This window comes from Mandrillus leucophaeus, unplaced genomic scaffold (genome assembly GCF_000951045.1).
Source record: "Mandrillus leucophaeus isolate KB7577 unplaced genomic scaffold, Mleu.le_1.0 Scaffold1143, whole genome shotgun sequence".
NCBI lineage: Eukaryota > Metazoa > Chordata > Mammalia > Primates > Cercopithecidae > Mandrillus > Mandrillus leucophaeus.
Genome location: NW_012099688.1, coordinates 67,440 through 82,973, shown reverse-complemented (window position 1 = coordinate 82,973; position 15,534 = coordinate 67,440). Strand labels below are relative to the sequence as shown.

Below are 15,534 nucleotides of genomic sequence, written 5' to 3'. Positions count from 1 at the left end.
CGCGATCTCGGCTCACTGCAAGCTCCGCCTCCCGGGTTCACGCCATTCTCCTGCCTCAGCCTCCCGAGTAGCTGGGACTACAGGCGCCCGCCACAGCGTCCAGCTAATTTTTTGTATTTTTAGTAGAGACGTGGTTTCACCGTGATCTCGATCTCCTGACCTTGTGATCCGCCCACCTCGGCCTCCCAAAGTGCTGGGATTACAGGCGTGAGCCACCGCACCCGGCCTATTCTGACTATTTTTATACCAGTACCATGCTGTTTTGGTGACAATGGTCTTATTTTGTAGTGTGAAGTCAGATAATGTGATGGCTCCAGATTTGTTGTTTTTGTTTAGTTTTGTTTCGGCTATGTGTCATCTTGTTTGGTACCGTATTTTAGGATTGCTTTTTCTAGTTCTGTGAAAAATGATGATGGTATTTTGATAGGAATTGCATTGAATTTGTAGATTGCTTTTGGCAGTATGGTCATTTTCACAATAGTGATTCTACCCATTCATGAGCGTGGGATGTCTTTCCATTTGTTTGTCGTCCATGATTTCATGCAGCAATGTTTTGTAGTTCCCAATGGCATATCAAAAAGATAATGCACCATGACCAAGTGGGTTTCATACCACGAATGCAGGGATGGTTTAACATATGCAAGTCAATAAATGTGATACACCACAGAAACAGAATTCAAAACAAAAATCACATGATCATCTCAATAGGTGCAGAAAAAGCATTTGACAAAATCCAGCATCCTTTTATGATTAAAACCCTCAGCAAAATTGTCATACAAGGGACATACCTCAATGTAATAAAAGCCATTCATTACAAACCCACAGCCAACATAATATTGAGTGGCAAAAAGTTGAAAGCATTCCCCCTGAGAACTGGAACAAGACAAGGATATCCACTCTCACCACTCCTATTCACTATAGTACTGGAAGACCTAGCCAGAGCAATCACACAAGAGAAAGAAATAAAGGCATGCAGATCAGTAAAGTCAAACGGTCACTGTTTGCTGATGATGTGATCGTATACCTAGAAAACCCTAACGACTCTTCCAAAAGAAACTCCCAGAACTGACAAAATGAATTCAGAAAAGTTTCAGGATACAAAATTAATGTACACAAATCAGTAGTTCTGTTATGCCCCAACAGCTACCAAGCTGAGAATCAAACCAATAACTCAACCCCTTTACAATAGCTGCAAAACAACAACAACAGCAAAACCCTTAGAAATATACCTAAGCAAAGAGGTGAAAGACCTCTACAAGGAAAACAGCTTTAGTGTTTTTAATGTGTTAAAATGAGAGGCAGCAGGTACAGTGGAATAAGTCAGTGGTTGGGCATTGGTGTCCAATGGGTACTGGACCTTTGATAGTAAGGCTTTGGTTTTGACTTACTAAAATAAGAGATATGATTGTTTTCTAGTTTTTGTCATTAAACTTTGAAAGAACTAAGTCATCCCTTCATTTCTCATTAAAGACTATAAAATTTCATACTCAGATTTATGCTGACTGAAGTTAGATTTGTTTCTATTTTGCGGCTACCTTAAATAATACCTGTAAACAGTAATCTGTTAGTAGTGTTTTTGCTGTAATTAAATGTAATATAAGACTTACTTACCTTCCAAATTATAACTGAATTAATTTGTCAAATACTTGTTGAACTTTTTGATTTATTCAAAATTTTATGCCGAGCAGCTGGAGGTAGGAACAGTTAGGGCACTCCCTTACTCTTAGGGAGAGGCGTACTTTCTCATGAGCAGAATATTCTGCTAGAATTAGTATCTTGTAACTAGTTAGTGTAAAAAAAATGTGTTTTGGTGAGGCTACTGGCAAAGAGATCCAAGAAGGTAGACACAGTCAAACTCGCTGAAACAAGGAAGGAGAAAAGCATTATTCCAGTCAGAGAACAGGGGTAGAGCAGGAAAATGCCTAGGTGCAGGCCAAATGATTTATAGAATAAAATTAATCAAGTTTTGAAATGAATGGAAGGTATTCTCTGAGAGTCTCATTTGAGTCATGTCATGGCAGTCTTGTTTAAACATGAAGTAAAAGTTAAATTTTTTAAGTTGTCGTCTGTTTTCAGGGTGTGAGAGAATATTTAAGTGTTACTCTTTTTATCCTCCACATAAGAAAACAGGACTAGAGAAACCTATGTCTTCCTCACTTTGAAATGATACATTTAGGATTAGTAACTTAGTAAATGCATTAGTCTTGTATTCATTGCAGTAAATGGTCTTGTACCAATATTATTTAATACATTACATTTTACTGTAGTAAATAAATAACAGAAATAGAAATTCTCAGCTGTTTTATGTCACTATAGAAAAAAACAATGAAATCTTATTTTAAACTTTTCTCATTATTTATAAAGGGAATTCATAAAATCCTTGTGAGGTTTGATTATAGGTACCATGTTAAAAGCAGCATTTTATAACCCGTATCTCAAACATCATCTGTGGAAGTTAAGAGCCTCCAATGAGTTTTTTATAGAGTGCATATGACACCATACTCAGGCAGTTCATGGAGTGTAAGAAATATCATAGTGCTTTGAAAAATTTGACATTTTAACCAATGAAAAGGTACACTTTGATAAGTTTAACTTATACTTCCCTTCCCCGTCAGGTATCTACTGAGCATTTTACTCTACAATACAGTTCATATTTGACAATATTCCTTGATGACAGCACAGTCAGTCAACCTCATTTTACAGTGATACTAAAATCACTAGTACAACTATATTGCCAAGGGACAGACTCCTTTATTCAAAAATTATTTCAGCCATTTGGTTGTACTCTTCAGCAATCAGTTTAACAAATTGGAGTCAACTATATATTGATATCCAGATTCTAAATATTAAGTATAAATTTCTCTTTTAATCTTAGATGTTATGGTGGAAGGAAAAATCAGCAAGTAAGCAATCCCAGAAAAACGTAGCTATTTATTTGATGCCTTCATGCCTTAATACAATATTGAATGCAATGAGAATGATAGATTCCTTTTATTGAATGATTTTTGTAAAATATTAGTTTTTCAGTGCATTGCAGGCCTAAATCAATGTGTACTACTTTGGACATTAGTCTTGGAAGAAGGCACAGCTTTTTCTCTTCTGGCACCACAGTGTGTCTACATTTGATTTTCTCCCATTGTACATGAGCACCTCATGGGCCACAAAGATGCATTTTGAGAGTATCCTGAGATGAAAATTATTTTAAAAGGAACTACAACCAACACCACCACCAGCTCCATTGGGTTTGTCTAGTGTACATCATTATCACCTCCTTGGGTTATGAGTATTGATTTTTAGAACACAATTTGGAAAGTGTTAATTTAGAATATTAATGTCTTTAACTTTACTTTTCATTCTATAAACATAACTAGCTTATAAACAATTTTATTTCAAATGTTCTAGCATTTTTAGCTAATTCAATTGTCAGTAACTTTTACTTTAATTAAAAATGGCAGCTGGCTCCTGACTTGGAGACACCTCCCAGCAGGGTTCGATAGACACCTCATACAGGAGAGCTGGCATTTGGAGGGTGCCCCTCTGGGATGAAGCTTCCAGAGGAAAGAGCAGGCAGCAATCTTTGCTATTCTGGAGCCTCCGCTGGTGATACCCAGGCAGATGGTCTGGAGTGGACCTCCAGCAGACCTACAGAAGAGGCCTCTGAGTGTTAGAAGGAAAACTAGCAAACAGAAAGCGGTAACATCAACACCAACAAAAAGGACAACAATCCAAAAATCCCATCAACTTCAAAAGGTCATCAACAACAAAGATCAAAGGTAGATAAATCCATGAAGATGAGATAAAAAAACCAGCATAAGAATGCTGAAAATGCCCAAAACCAGAATGCCTCTTCTCCTCCAAAGGGTCACAACTCCTCACTAGCAAGGAAACAAAACTAGATGGAGAATGAGTTTGTCAAATTGATAGAAGTAGGCTTCAGAAGGTGGGTAATAACTAGCTCCTCCAAGCTAAAGGAGCATGTTCCTACCCAATGCAAGGATGCTAAGAATCTTGATAAAAGGTAACAGGAACTGCTAACTAGAATAAAGAGTTTAGAGAACATGAACGACCTGATGGAGCTGAAAAACACAGCATGAGAACTTCGTGAAGCATACACAAGTATCAATAGCCGAATTGATGAAGCAGAAGAAAGGATATCAGAGATTGAAAATTACCTTAATGGAATAAAGTGTGAAGACAAGATTAGAGAAAAAAAAGAATGAAAAGGAACAAAGCTTCCAAGAAATATGGGACTATGTGAAAAGATCAAACCTATGATTGATTGGTGTACCCGAAAGTGATGGGAAGAATGGAGCCAAGTTGGAAAACACTCTTCAAGATATTATCCAGGAGAAGGTCCCCAAACTAGCAAGACAGGCCAACATTTAAATTCAAGAAATACAGAGAACATCACTAAGATACTCCTTGAGAAGAGCAATCCCAAGACACATAATCGTCAGATTCAGCAAGGTTGAAATGAAGGAAAAAATGTTAAGGGCAGCCAGAAAGAAAGGTCAGGTTACCTACAAAGGGAAGCCCATCAGACCAATAGCAGATCTCTCTGCAGCAACCCTACAAGCCAGAAGAGAGTGGGGGCCAATATTCAACATTCTTAAAGAATTTTAAACTCAGAATTTCATATCCAGCCAAACTTAGCATCATAAGTGAAGGAGAAATAAAATCCTTTACAGACAAGCAAATGCTAAGGGATTTTATCACCACCAGGCCTGCCTTACAAGAGTTCCTGAAGGAAGCACTAAATATTGAAAGGAAAAACTGGTACCAGCCACTGCAAAAATATAAAGATCAACCACACTATGAAGAAACTGCATCAACTAATGTGCTAAATAACCAGGTAGCATCATGATGACAGGATCAAATCCACACATAATAATATTAACCTTAAATGTAAACAGGTTAAGTGCCCCAATTAAGAGACACAGACTGACAAATTGGAAAAAGAGTCAAGACCCATCGGTGTGCTATATTCAAGAGACCCATCTCATGTGCAGTGACACACATGGGCTCAAAATAAAGGGATAGAGGAATATTTACCAAACAAATGGAAATCAAAAGGAGGGGTTGCAATTCTACTCTCTGATAAAACAGACTTTGAACCAACAAAGATCAAAAAAGACAAAGAAGGGTATTACATATGGCAAAGGGACCAATGCAATAAGAAGAGCAAACTACCCTAAATATATATGCACCCAATACAGGAGCACCCAGATTCATAAAACAAGTTCTTACAGACCTACAAAGAGACTTAGACTTCCACACAATAATAGTTGAAGACTTTAACACCCCTCTGTCAATATCAGACAGATCAGTGAGACACAATATTAACAAGGATATTCAGGACTTGAACTCAACTCTGGACCAAGCAGATCTAATAGACATCTACAGAACTCTCCATCCCAAATCAACAGAATATACATTCTTCTCAGCACTTATTCGAAAATGGACCACTTAAATGGAAGTAAAACACTTCTCAGCAAATGCAAAAGAATGGAAATCATAACAGTTTCTCAGATTACAGTGCAATCAAATTAGAACTCAAGATTTAGAAACTCACTCAAAACCGCACAACCACATGGAATCTGAACAACCTGCTCCTGAATGACTATGAACAACAACCTGCTCCTGAATGACTACTGAGTAAATAATGAAATTAAGGTAGAAATAAAGAAGTTCTTTGAAACCAATGAGAACAAAGGCACAACTTACCAGAATCTCTGGGACACAGCTAAAGGAGTGTTTAGAGGGAAATTTGTAGCACTAAATGTCCAGATCAGAAAGTGGGAAAGATCTAAAACTGTCACCCTAACATCACCGTTAAAAGAACTGCAGAAGCAAGAACAAACAAATTCAAAAGCTAGCAGAAGAAAAGAAATAACTAAGATCAGAGCAGAACTGAAGGACATAGAGACCCAAAAATCCTCTCAAAAAAATCGATGAATCCAGGAGCTGGTTTTCCAAAAAGATTAACAAAATAGATAGACTGCTAACCAGACGAATAATGAAGAAAAGATAGAAGAATCAAATAGATGCAATAAAAAATGATAAAGGGGATATGACCACCAATTCCACAGAAATACAGACTACCATCAGAGAATACTATAAACACCTCTATGCAAATAAACTGGAAAATCTAGAAGAAATGGATAGATTCCTGGACACATACACCCTCCCAAGACTAAACCAGGAAGAAGTCGAATCCATGAATATACCAATAACGAGTTCTGAAATTGAATCAGTAATTAATACCCTAACAACTAAAAAAAGTCCAGGACCAGACAGATTCTCAGTTGATTTCTACCAGACATACAAAGAGGAGCTTGTACCATTCTGAAACTATTCTAAACAATAGTAAAAGAGGGACTCCTCCCTAACTCATTTTATGAGGCCAGCATCATCCTGATACCAAAACCTGGCAGAGACACAGTAGGAAAAGAAAATCTCAGACCAATATCCCTGATGAACATCGACATGAAAATTCTCATTAAAATATTGGCAAACTGAATCCAGCAGCACATCATAAAGCTTACCCACCATGATCAAGATGGCTTCATCTTTGGGATGCAAGTCTGGTTCAACATATGCAAATCAATATATGTAATCCATCACATAAACAGAACCAATGAGAAAAACCACATGATTATCTCAATAGATGCAGAAAAGGCCTTTGACAAAATTCAACAGCCCTTCATGCTATTGACCCACAGTCAATATCATACTGAATGAGCAAAAGCTGGAAGCATTCCCTTTGAAAACCAGCACAAGGCAAGGTTGCCCTCTCTCACCACTCCTTTTCAACATAGTATTGGAAATTCTGGCCAGGACAATCAGGCAAGAGAAAGAAATAAAGCATATTTGAATAGGAAGAGAGGAAGTCAAATTGTATCTATTTGCAGATGATATGATTATATATTTAGAAAACCCCAACGTCTCAGCTCAAAAACTCCTTAAGCTGATAAGCAACTTCAGTAAAGTCTCAGGATACAAAATTAATGTGCAAAAATCACAACAATTCCTATACACCAATAATAGAGAGTCAATTCATGAGTGAACTCCCATTCACAGTTGTTACAAAGAGAATAAAACACCTAGAAATACAATTTAAAAGGGACATGAAGGACCTCTTCAAGGAGAACTACAAAACATGCTCAAGGAAACAAGAGAGGATATAAAGAAATAGAAAAATATTCCATGCTTATGGATAGGAAGAATCACTATCATGAAAATGGCCACACTGGCCAAAGTAATACATAGATTCAATGCTATTTCCATCAAGCTACCACTGACTTTCTTCACAGAATTAGAAATACTACTTTAAATTTCATATGGGAGCTCGTATTAGCCAAGAAAATCCTAATCAAAAAAGAACAAAGCTGGAGGCATCACGCTACCTTACTTCAAACTATACCACAAGGCTACAATAGCCAAACAGCATGGTACTGGTACCAAAACAGATGTATAGGCCAATGGAACAGAACAGAGGCCTCAGAAATAATGACACACATCTACAACCATCTGATCTTTGACAAACCTGACAAAAACAAGCAATGAGGAAAGGACCCCCTATTTAATAAATGGTGTTAGGAAAACTCGCTAGCCATAAGCAGAAAACTGAAACTAGAGCTCTTCCTTACACCTTATACAAAAATTAACTCAAGATGGATTAAAAACTTAAACCTAAGACCTAGAACCATAAAATCCCTAGAAGAAAACCTAGGCAATACCATTCAGGACATAGGTGTGGGCAATGACTTCGTGACTAAAACACCAAAAGCAATGGCAACAAAAGCCAAAATTGACAAGTGGGATCTAATTAAACTAAAGAGCTTCTGCACAGCAAAAGAAATTATCATCAGAGTGAACAGGCAACCTACAGAACGGGAGAAAATTTTTGCAATCTATCCATCTGACAAAGGCCTAGTATCCAGAGTCTACAAGGAACTTAAACAAATTTACAAGAAAAAAACAACCCCATCAAAAAGTGAGTGAAGGATATGAACAGACACTTCTCAAAGGAAGACATTTATGCAGCCAACAAACTTATGAAGAAAAGCTCATCATCACTTGTCATTAGAGAAATGTAAATCAAAACCACAACGAGATACCATCTCATGTCAGTTAGAATGGTGAGCGTTAAAAAGTCAGGAAACAACAGATGCTGGAGAGGAAGTGGAGAAATAGAAATGCTTTTACATTGCTGATGGGAGTGAAAATTAGCTCAACCATTGTGGAGACAGTGTGGTGATTCCTCAAGAATCTAGAACCAGAAATACCATTTGACCCATCCATCCCATTATTGGGTTTATACCCAAAGGATTATAAATCATTCCACTATGAAGACACATGAACATGTATGTTTATTGTTGCACTATTTACAATAGCAAAGAGTTGGAACCAACCTAAATGCTCATCAATGATAGACTGGATAAAGAAAATGTGCCACAGATACACAATGGAATACTATGCAGCTGTAAAAAAGAATGAGTTCCTGTCCTTCACAGGGACATGGATGAAGCTGGAAACCATCATTCTCAGCAAACTAACACAGGAACAGAAAACCAAACACCGCATGTTCTTGCTCATAAGTGGATGTTGAACAATGAGAGCACATGGACACAGGGAGGGGAATTTCAAACACCAGGGCCTGTCAGGGGGTCAGAGGCAAGGGGAGGAATAGCATTAGGAGAAATACCTAATGCACGTGGGGCTTAAAACCTAGATGATGGGTTGATGGGTGCAGCAAACCACCATGGCACGCATATACATATGTAACAAACCTGCACCTTCTGCACATGTATCCCAGAACTTAAAGTATAATTTAAAAAAACATGGTGGCCAGGCATGGTGGCTCACGCCTGTAATCCCAGCCGTTCAGGAGGCCAACGCAGGCTGATCACTTGAGTGCAGGAGTTCGAGACCAGCCTGGCTAACATGACAAAACTCCGTCTCTACTAAAAATACAAAAATTAGCTGGGCGTGATGGCGGCTGCCTGTAATTCTACCTACTTGGGAGGCTGAGGCAGGATGATCGCTTGAATCCAGGAGGCAGAGGTTGCAGTGAGCCGAGATCGCACCATTGCACTCCATCCTGGGCAACAAGAGCGAAACTCTGTTTCTAAAATGAATAACAACAACAACAACATAGAGGCAAGTTTATACTCATAATAATGTCACTTCCCTCTCTCCCTTATCACAGTAGTAGTGATGAAATTGTGTTTCAGTAAAAATTGGATTCAAATCCTGTATCAAGTCCTAAGCTTTAGGACCTATTGAGTAATCACTAAATGTCTGTATTCAGCCAAGCGTCTAAATCCTTCAGAAAAAAAAAAAAAAAAAAAAAAGGCACTCTGGCTCATGTCCCTGGCTTCTTTTGAATTCAGAAGTTTTGATGTGTTAGCATACAATTTAAAAGGAGTTTTAAATATTAATCCATTAATCTTGCTCAAACAAATTTCATGCTTTTTTCCTCGTTATTCTAATATTTAGAAGTCTACTTCTGAAAGTAAAGTAAGTTTTAATTTCCCATCAAGTTTGAGAAATTATCATTTGATATATTCACTATCAGTGAAATAAAGGTTTATTGAGCAAATTAATAGGGCAAATTGGCTTCAAGAAAAGATTTTGAAAAAATGTTTATTATAGGTTAGTAGTGCACTGTTGTCAATGGGGTAGATGAAACTCATTGGGATCACTTTTGCAGGTTTATTTTTCAAAATACGTGTCTGCAAACATTTGTATCTTCCCACCTCAACACGCTATTTCTAGGCACTATTTTTAGGAAAATAGGAATGGATGTGAGGCATCTTTATGTGAAGAAAAGCATCCCAGAAGATTCTGATTTTCACCCCAACTCAATCATTCCAAACTTTGCTGCACCTTGAAATCACCAGGGAAATTTTTAACAACAACCCTGATGGCCAAAGTCCTACCCAATGCTAATTAATTAAATCAAAAAGCCTCAAGTTGAAAATGAGGCAGTTATTAAAGCTCCTCAGTTGATTTTAAGGTGCAGTAAAGTTTGAGAGAAACTGCTCCTATTTGGTGGGACCTTGGGCAAGTCAGTTTTAGGGTTTGTTTTCCTGATCGGTAAAATGAATGTTGGATTAAATGTTGTGGTCCTTGGTCCTTTCCAACATATAACTTCAAATTCTGTGATTTCAAAATGATTTTAGAGATGAAAACTACTTGAAGCACTATAGACATATCTACCTTAAATGCTAATGTTACAGGCTTTTTAAAAAATGCTAACATTGTATAGACCTGTTATTAAAATTCAGATTTGCCTTCCCTCAGTTATTCTGAGCCTCATTCTAGATGCCGAGGGCAAATGGAAGCACATAACTTAGGTAAGAGAACCTCTTGTTTTGTGATGCACAGAATCTGTGAGTAACTTAGGAATACAGTTACATATATCTGAAGAGGTGTATCTGTTCATAAATATTTTAGTTAAACTAATTGAAGGTACCTACCATTCACATTAGACTGTGTCCTGTTACACTGCCTTGTCAGCATGGCTCATTTTAGGATCACTGCACCTATCATTGATTTCCTGTGTGCTTACATTTACTAATATATTTTTAATAATTATGCAAAATTGATTTCAAATAATGTTATTATAAAGCACTTTCATTATGTATTTTTGGGGAAATAATTAAAAATGGGTTATAGGAGATAGTGAACTAAACTAAAATGCAGGGCCTAACATCTTAAAAAAAGAAAACACTACTGTATGGCTTAAACATATGGACACGATTTATAGTCCTTTGGGGAGTTCATGGGTGCAGCACACCAACATGGCACAAGTATACATATGTAACAAACCTGCACATTGTGCACATGTACCCTAGAACTTAAAGTACAATAAAAAAGAAAAGAAAACATATGGACACATAGATGTAAACTGCATGAGGCTGTGTGCGGTGGCTCATGCCTGTACTCCCAGCATTTTAGGAGTTCCGAGGCAGGCAGATCACTTGAGGCCAGGAATTTGAGACCAACCTGGCCATCATGGTGAGACCCTGTCCCTACTAAAAATACAAAAATTGGCTGTGCATAGTGGCTCAAACCTGTAGTTCCAGCTACCTGAGGGGCTGAGGGATGAGAATTGCTTGTACTTGTGAGGTGGAAGTTTTGGTGAGCCAAGATCACGCCACTGCACTCCAGTCTGGGTGACAGAGTGAGATTCTGGGTCAAAAATTTAATAAATGCCTAAAATAAATTACAGAGGATGAAAGATTTTATGGGTAGAAGAGCACATAACAAGGAAATATGTTATTATTTATATATTATGATCATCAACAGAAACATGTCTTCTAAAACATACTAGCTTACATTTTGGTTCTCATATTTTTGCTAAAAGTCAAGAAATAAAAATAAGAAAGTGCCCTTATGGTACTGTTCTGAACTATAAGATTTGAATTTCAGAGCTGCTAGGAGTGTTTCCTCTACCCCTGTTTTAAAAAATGTCTTCAAGCCTAACAAATAACATTTATTGTTATGATTTTTTTTCCTTCCACAGTGGGACCTTGGCGATATATTGTCATATCAAGCAAAGGTGAGCATTTTTAAAACCTGTCTTATTATTCTGGCTAATTACTTTGCATGATATCAAGCTCAGTGTTGCGTCCTGGCTCTAGACATCATAAGCTGTATTGTGCCTACTAAAATATTGAAGCAAATTATTTGTGTTTTCTTTGGTCCTTGAGACTTTTAAAATTCTTAAATGATAGAGTATCCCAGTGAGTATGATTTTATATTGATTACATTGATATTTACTGTGATGGAAATATAAAATTGAGATTTTTGTCAAAATCTATTTTTAGTTTAGATTTCACAACCTTAACACTATTGGTATTATGAGCTAGATAATACTTTGTGAGGACTGTCCTGTGCATTACAGAAAGTTTAGCAATATTGATGGCCTCCACCAACTAGATATCAGTAGTAACCCATGACCCATGTTGCGACAATAGAAAATATTCCTTGAGAACAGTATTGTTAACATAAATTTTTAAAGGAAAATATAACTTTTCTATGATAAAAGATGGAGTAAAAAGTGTGTTATGTATTTATATTATTGAAAATCTGTAGTGTTGAACTTAATAGAAGGCAGCTGGATTCTCTATCTCTTTCTTTGTAATTTGCTTTAAGGAAGCAATAAGATGACCTAGCCTCATGCAAATATGTAGTTGGTAAAAGGTGTATTTTTAAAACTTTGAGACAATTGTGGGTATTCTTTAATACTAAATCAAAACTTCACAAGTGCTAGTTTCTTAAATTAGTGACAGTGGCATTTTACATATTAGCACATGTATTCCATCAGTACTCACCGATCTTTCTTGCACAATAAATGTTTTTTTCCCCACATACTTGCATTTATAATATGCATTAGTTATTTGGAAAATATTGATGTATGTTTTATTGTATCAAAAATCACTTGTTTAATTTAACCACCCATCTTATTTTACAACGTCTCTAAGTACTGAGAAGCTGTCAAGCATACAGTAGCAGAAACAAGTTTTTCAAAGTTCTCAAGAAAGCTTAAATGCTATCTTTGGAAACAAATACTTATTTTCCTTGTGGCATGAGTGACACATTTCCTTGTGAATGAGTGACAGCTTCATTTATTTTTGAGAATGATAGTTGTACCTTTTTTTAAGACTGAGTTTCACTCTGTCACTTGGCTGGAGTTCATTGGTATGATCTCAGCTCAAGCAATTCTCTCACCTCAGGCTCTTGAGTAGCTGGGACCACAGATGTGTTTCAGCATGCCTGGATAATTATTATTTTTTTTTTTTTTTTGTATTTTTGGTAAAGACAGGGTTTTGTCATGTTGCCCAGGCTGGTCTCGAACTCCTAAAGGGGCTCCAGTAATCTGCCTGTTTTGGCCTCCCAAAGTGCTGGGATTTTACAAGCGTGAGCCACTGCACCAGGAGGTTGTATTTTTAAATGAAATTGATGTTTTTCTTTAGTTCTCTGTAGTATATTCTCATGATGTATTTATTATTTTCAGTAATTTAAATTAAAGGAAGCTAGCAAATCTGAATCACATTTACATTTATTAAAGTTCTAAAGAGATTATTGCCCATCACTACTGCTTTGTAAAACGTTCTTGTGTTTCAGTGTGTGGTTAGAGGAGTGAAAATATGTTTGGTTTATTGTCATTGCCTTTTAGGGAGGGTCAATACTTACAGGCAGTTCTGACTGGTTATGGTATAAAAGACTTCACAGTACAGGAGAGGCTGTGCTGAGGAAGAGGAGGTCAGGAAACCCTCTGCAAGTCAGTATCAAGGATTTGTAAAAACCGTTTGCTTCAGTGAAGTAAACACCAAAGCACATAGGCACATAGGCACATAGGCACAAACAAATAGGCATTATTTTACTAAACAGATATTATACTAAGATATTAACAGTTTTTGAAGTAATACACATTCTTATTTTATAGAGATGTAGATAGATCTTTGGACATTTTTTATGAATGGTTACACCCACTTACAGTAAGTGTCACTTATTTATTTATTTATTTATTTATTTATTTGTTTGTTTCTGAGATGGAGTTTCACTCTTGTTGCCCAGGATGGAGTGCAATAGTGCCATCTTGGCTCTCTCGAACCTCCGCCTCCCAGGTTCAAGCAATTCTCCTGCCTCAGTCTCCCAAGTAGATGGGATTACAAGTGCCCACCACCACACCTGGCTAATTTTGTATTTTTAGTAGAGATAGGGTTTCATCATGTTAGCCAAGCTGGTTTTCAATGCCTGACGCCGTCCTCCCAAAGTGCTGGGATTACAGGCATGAGCCACCGCACCTGGCCCAGGAAGTGTCACTTTTATTGAGTTCATATTTTCCTTCTTCTTCTTCTTTTTTTTTTCTGAGATGGTGTCTCGCTCTGTTTCCCAGACTGGAGTGCCATGGTGCGATCTCTGCTCACTGCAAGCTCCACCTCCTGGATTCATGCCATTCTCCTGCCTCAGCCTCCCAAGTAGCTGGGACTACAGGTGCCCACCACTACACCTGGCTAATATTTTGTGTTTTTAGTAGAGCTAATGGAGTTTCACCATGTTAACCAGGATGGTCTTGATCTCCTGACCTTGGGATCTGCCCGCCTCAGCCTCCCAAAATGCTAGGATTACAGGCATGAGCCACCATGCTCAGCCTGAGTTTGTATTTTCATCATAGATTTGTATCTGTTTCATGCCCGTAGACAAAGGCATCTTTCTTTAAGTCTTGTTCCCCATTTCGTGTGGCATCTCGTCATCTTATTTTAAAAGTGTTGTAAAAAGAACATGCTGGAATAAGAACTGATCTGCAGGTATGTTTAATTAGTGAGCTAATATGAGTAAATATACTATCCAAATAACAGAAAATGTATCTTTTTAAAAGATGATTGTCAGTAGTATCAAGCAATATAAGTATATGTAAATACTTTTCACACAGAAGCATGATTTTTATGAAGAGGGATAAAATTAATTTAAGTTCACTGGGTGCAATGCCTCACACCTTTGTAGTCACAGTACTTTGGGAGGCCAAGGTGGAGGGATCACTGGGGGTCAGGAGTTTGAGACCAGCCTGACCAATATGATGAAACCCTGTCTCTACTAAAAATACAAAAATTATCCGGGCATAGTGGCACGTGCCTGTAATCCCAGCTACTTGGAAGGCTGAGATAGAAGAATCGCTTGAACCCAGGAGGCAGAGCTTGCAGTGAGCCAAGATCACACCATTACACTCCAGCCTGGGCAACAAGAGTGAAAATCTGTCTCAAAAAAAAAAAAAAAAGAAAGGAAAAAGAAAAATTTAAGTTTAAATCAACTTATATGGCATAAAAACATAATATGCCAGGTACTATTCCTCAGGTACCTAATAGCCACATGTGGCTAGTGACTATTGTATTTATCAACACAGGCTTAGAGCCTCATGGTTACAGGAAACTATATTTTTTCAAAGTTTATTGCAGAGAAGAATGACATACAGTCAGTAAGACATTAAACCCTACTAGTAGCTTACATTTGGATGGAATTATGTGGGGGAAAGGGTTAAAAAAGAACGTAAATATTTTCTGAGCTTAAGCTCATATTATTACCCTCTTTCTCTTTTTTTTTTTCTTTTAATTATACTTTACGTTCCTGGGTACATGTGTACAACGTGCAGGTTTGTTACATATGTATACTTGTGCCATGTTGCTGTGCTGCACCCATCAATTCGTCAGCACCCATCAACTCGTCATTTACATCAGGTATAATTCTCAGTGCAATCCCTCTCCCTGCCCCGTAATAGGCCCTGGTGTGTGATGTTCCCCTTCCCCAGTCCAAGTGATCTCATTGTTCAGTTCCCACCTATGAGTGAGAACACGCAGTATTTGGTTTTCTGTTCTTGCGATAATTTGCTGAGAATGATGGTTTCCAGCTGCATCCATGTCCCTACAAAGGACACGAACTCATCCTTTTTTATGGCTGCATAGTATTCCATGGTGTATATGTGCCACATTTTCTTAATCCAGTCTGTCACTGATGGACATTTGG

At 37.5% G+C, this 15,534-nt stretch overlaps 1 protein-coding gene across 1 annotated transcript in view; it reads left to right on the top strand.

The window, feature by feature from the left end:
* Window positions 1–15,534, top strand: part of LOC105551938 (cyclin-Y-like protein 2) — a 95,429-nt gene that overhangs the window by 19,779 nt on the left and 60,116 nt on the right. Inside the window, 3 exon segments of the mRNA XM_011997392.1 lie at window positions 2,616–2,719; window positions 11,537–11,569; window positions 13,460–13,511. Of these exon segments, the coding sequence (XP_011852782.1) occupies window positions 2,616–2,719; window positions 11,537–11,569; window positions 13,460–13,511 (189 nt within the window).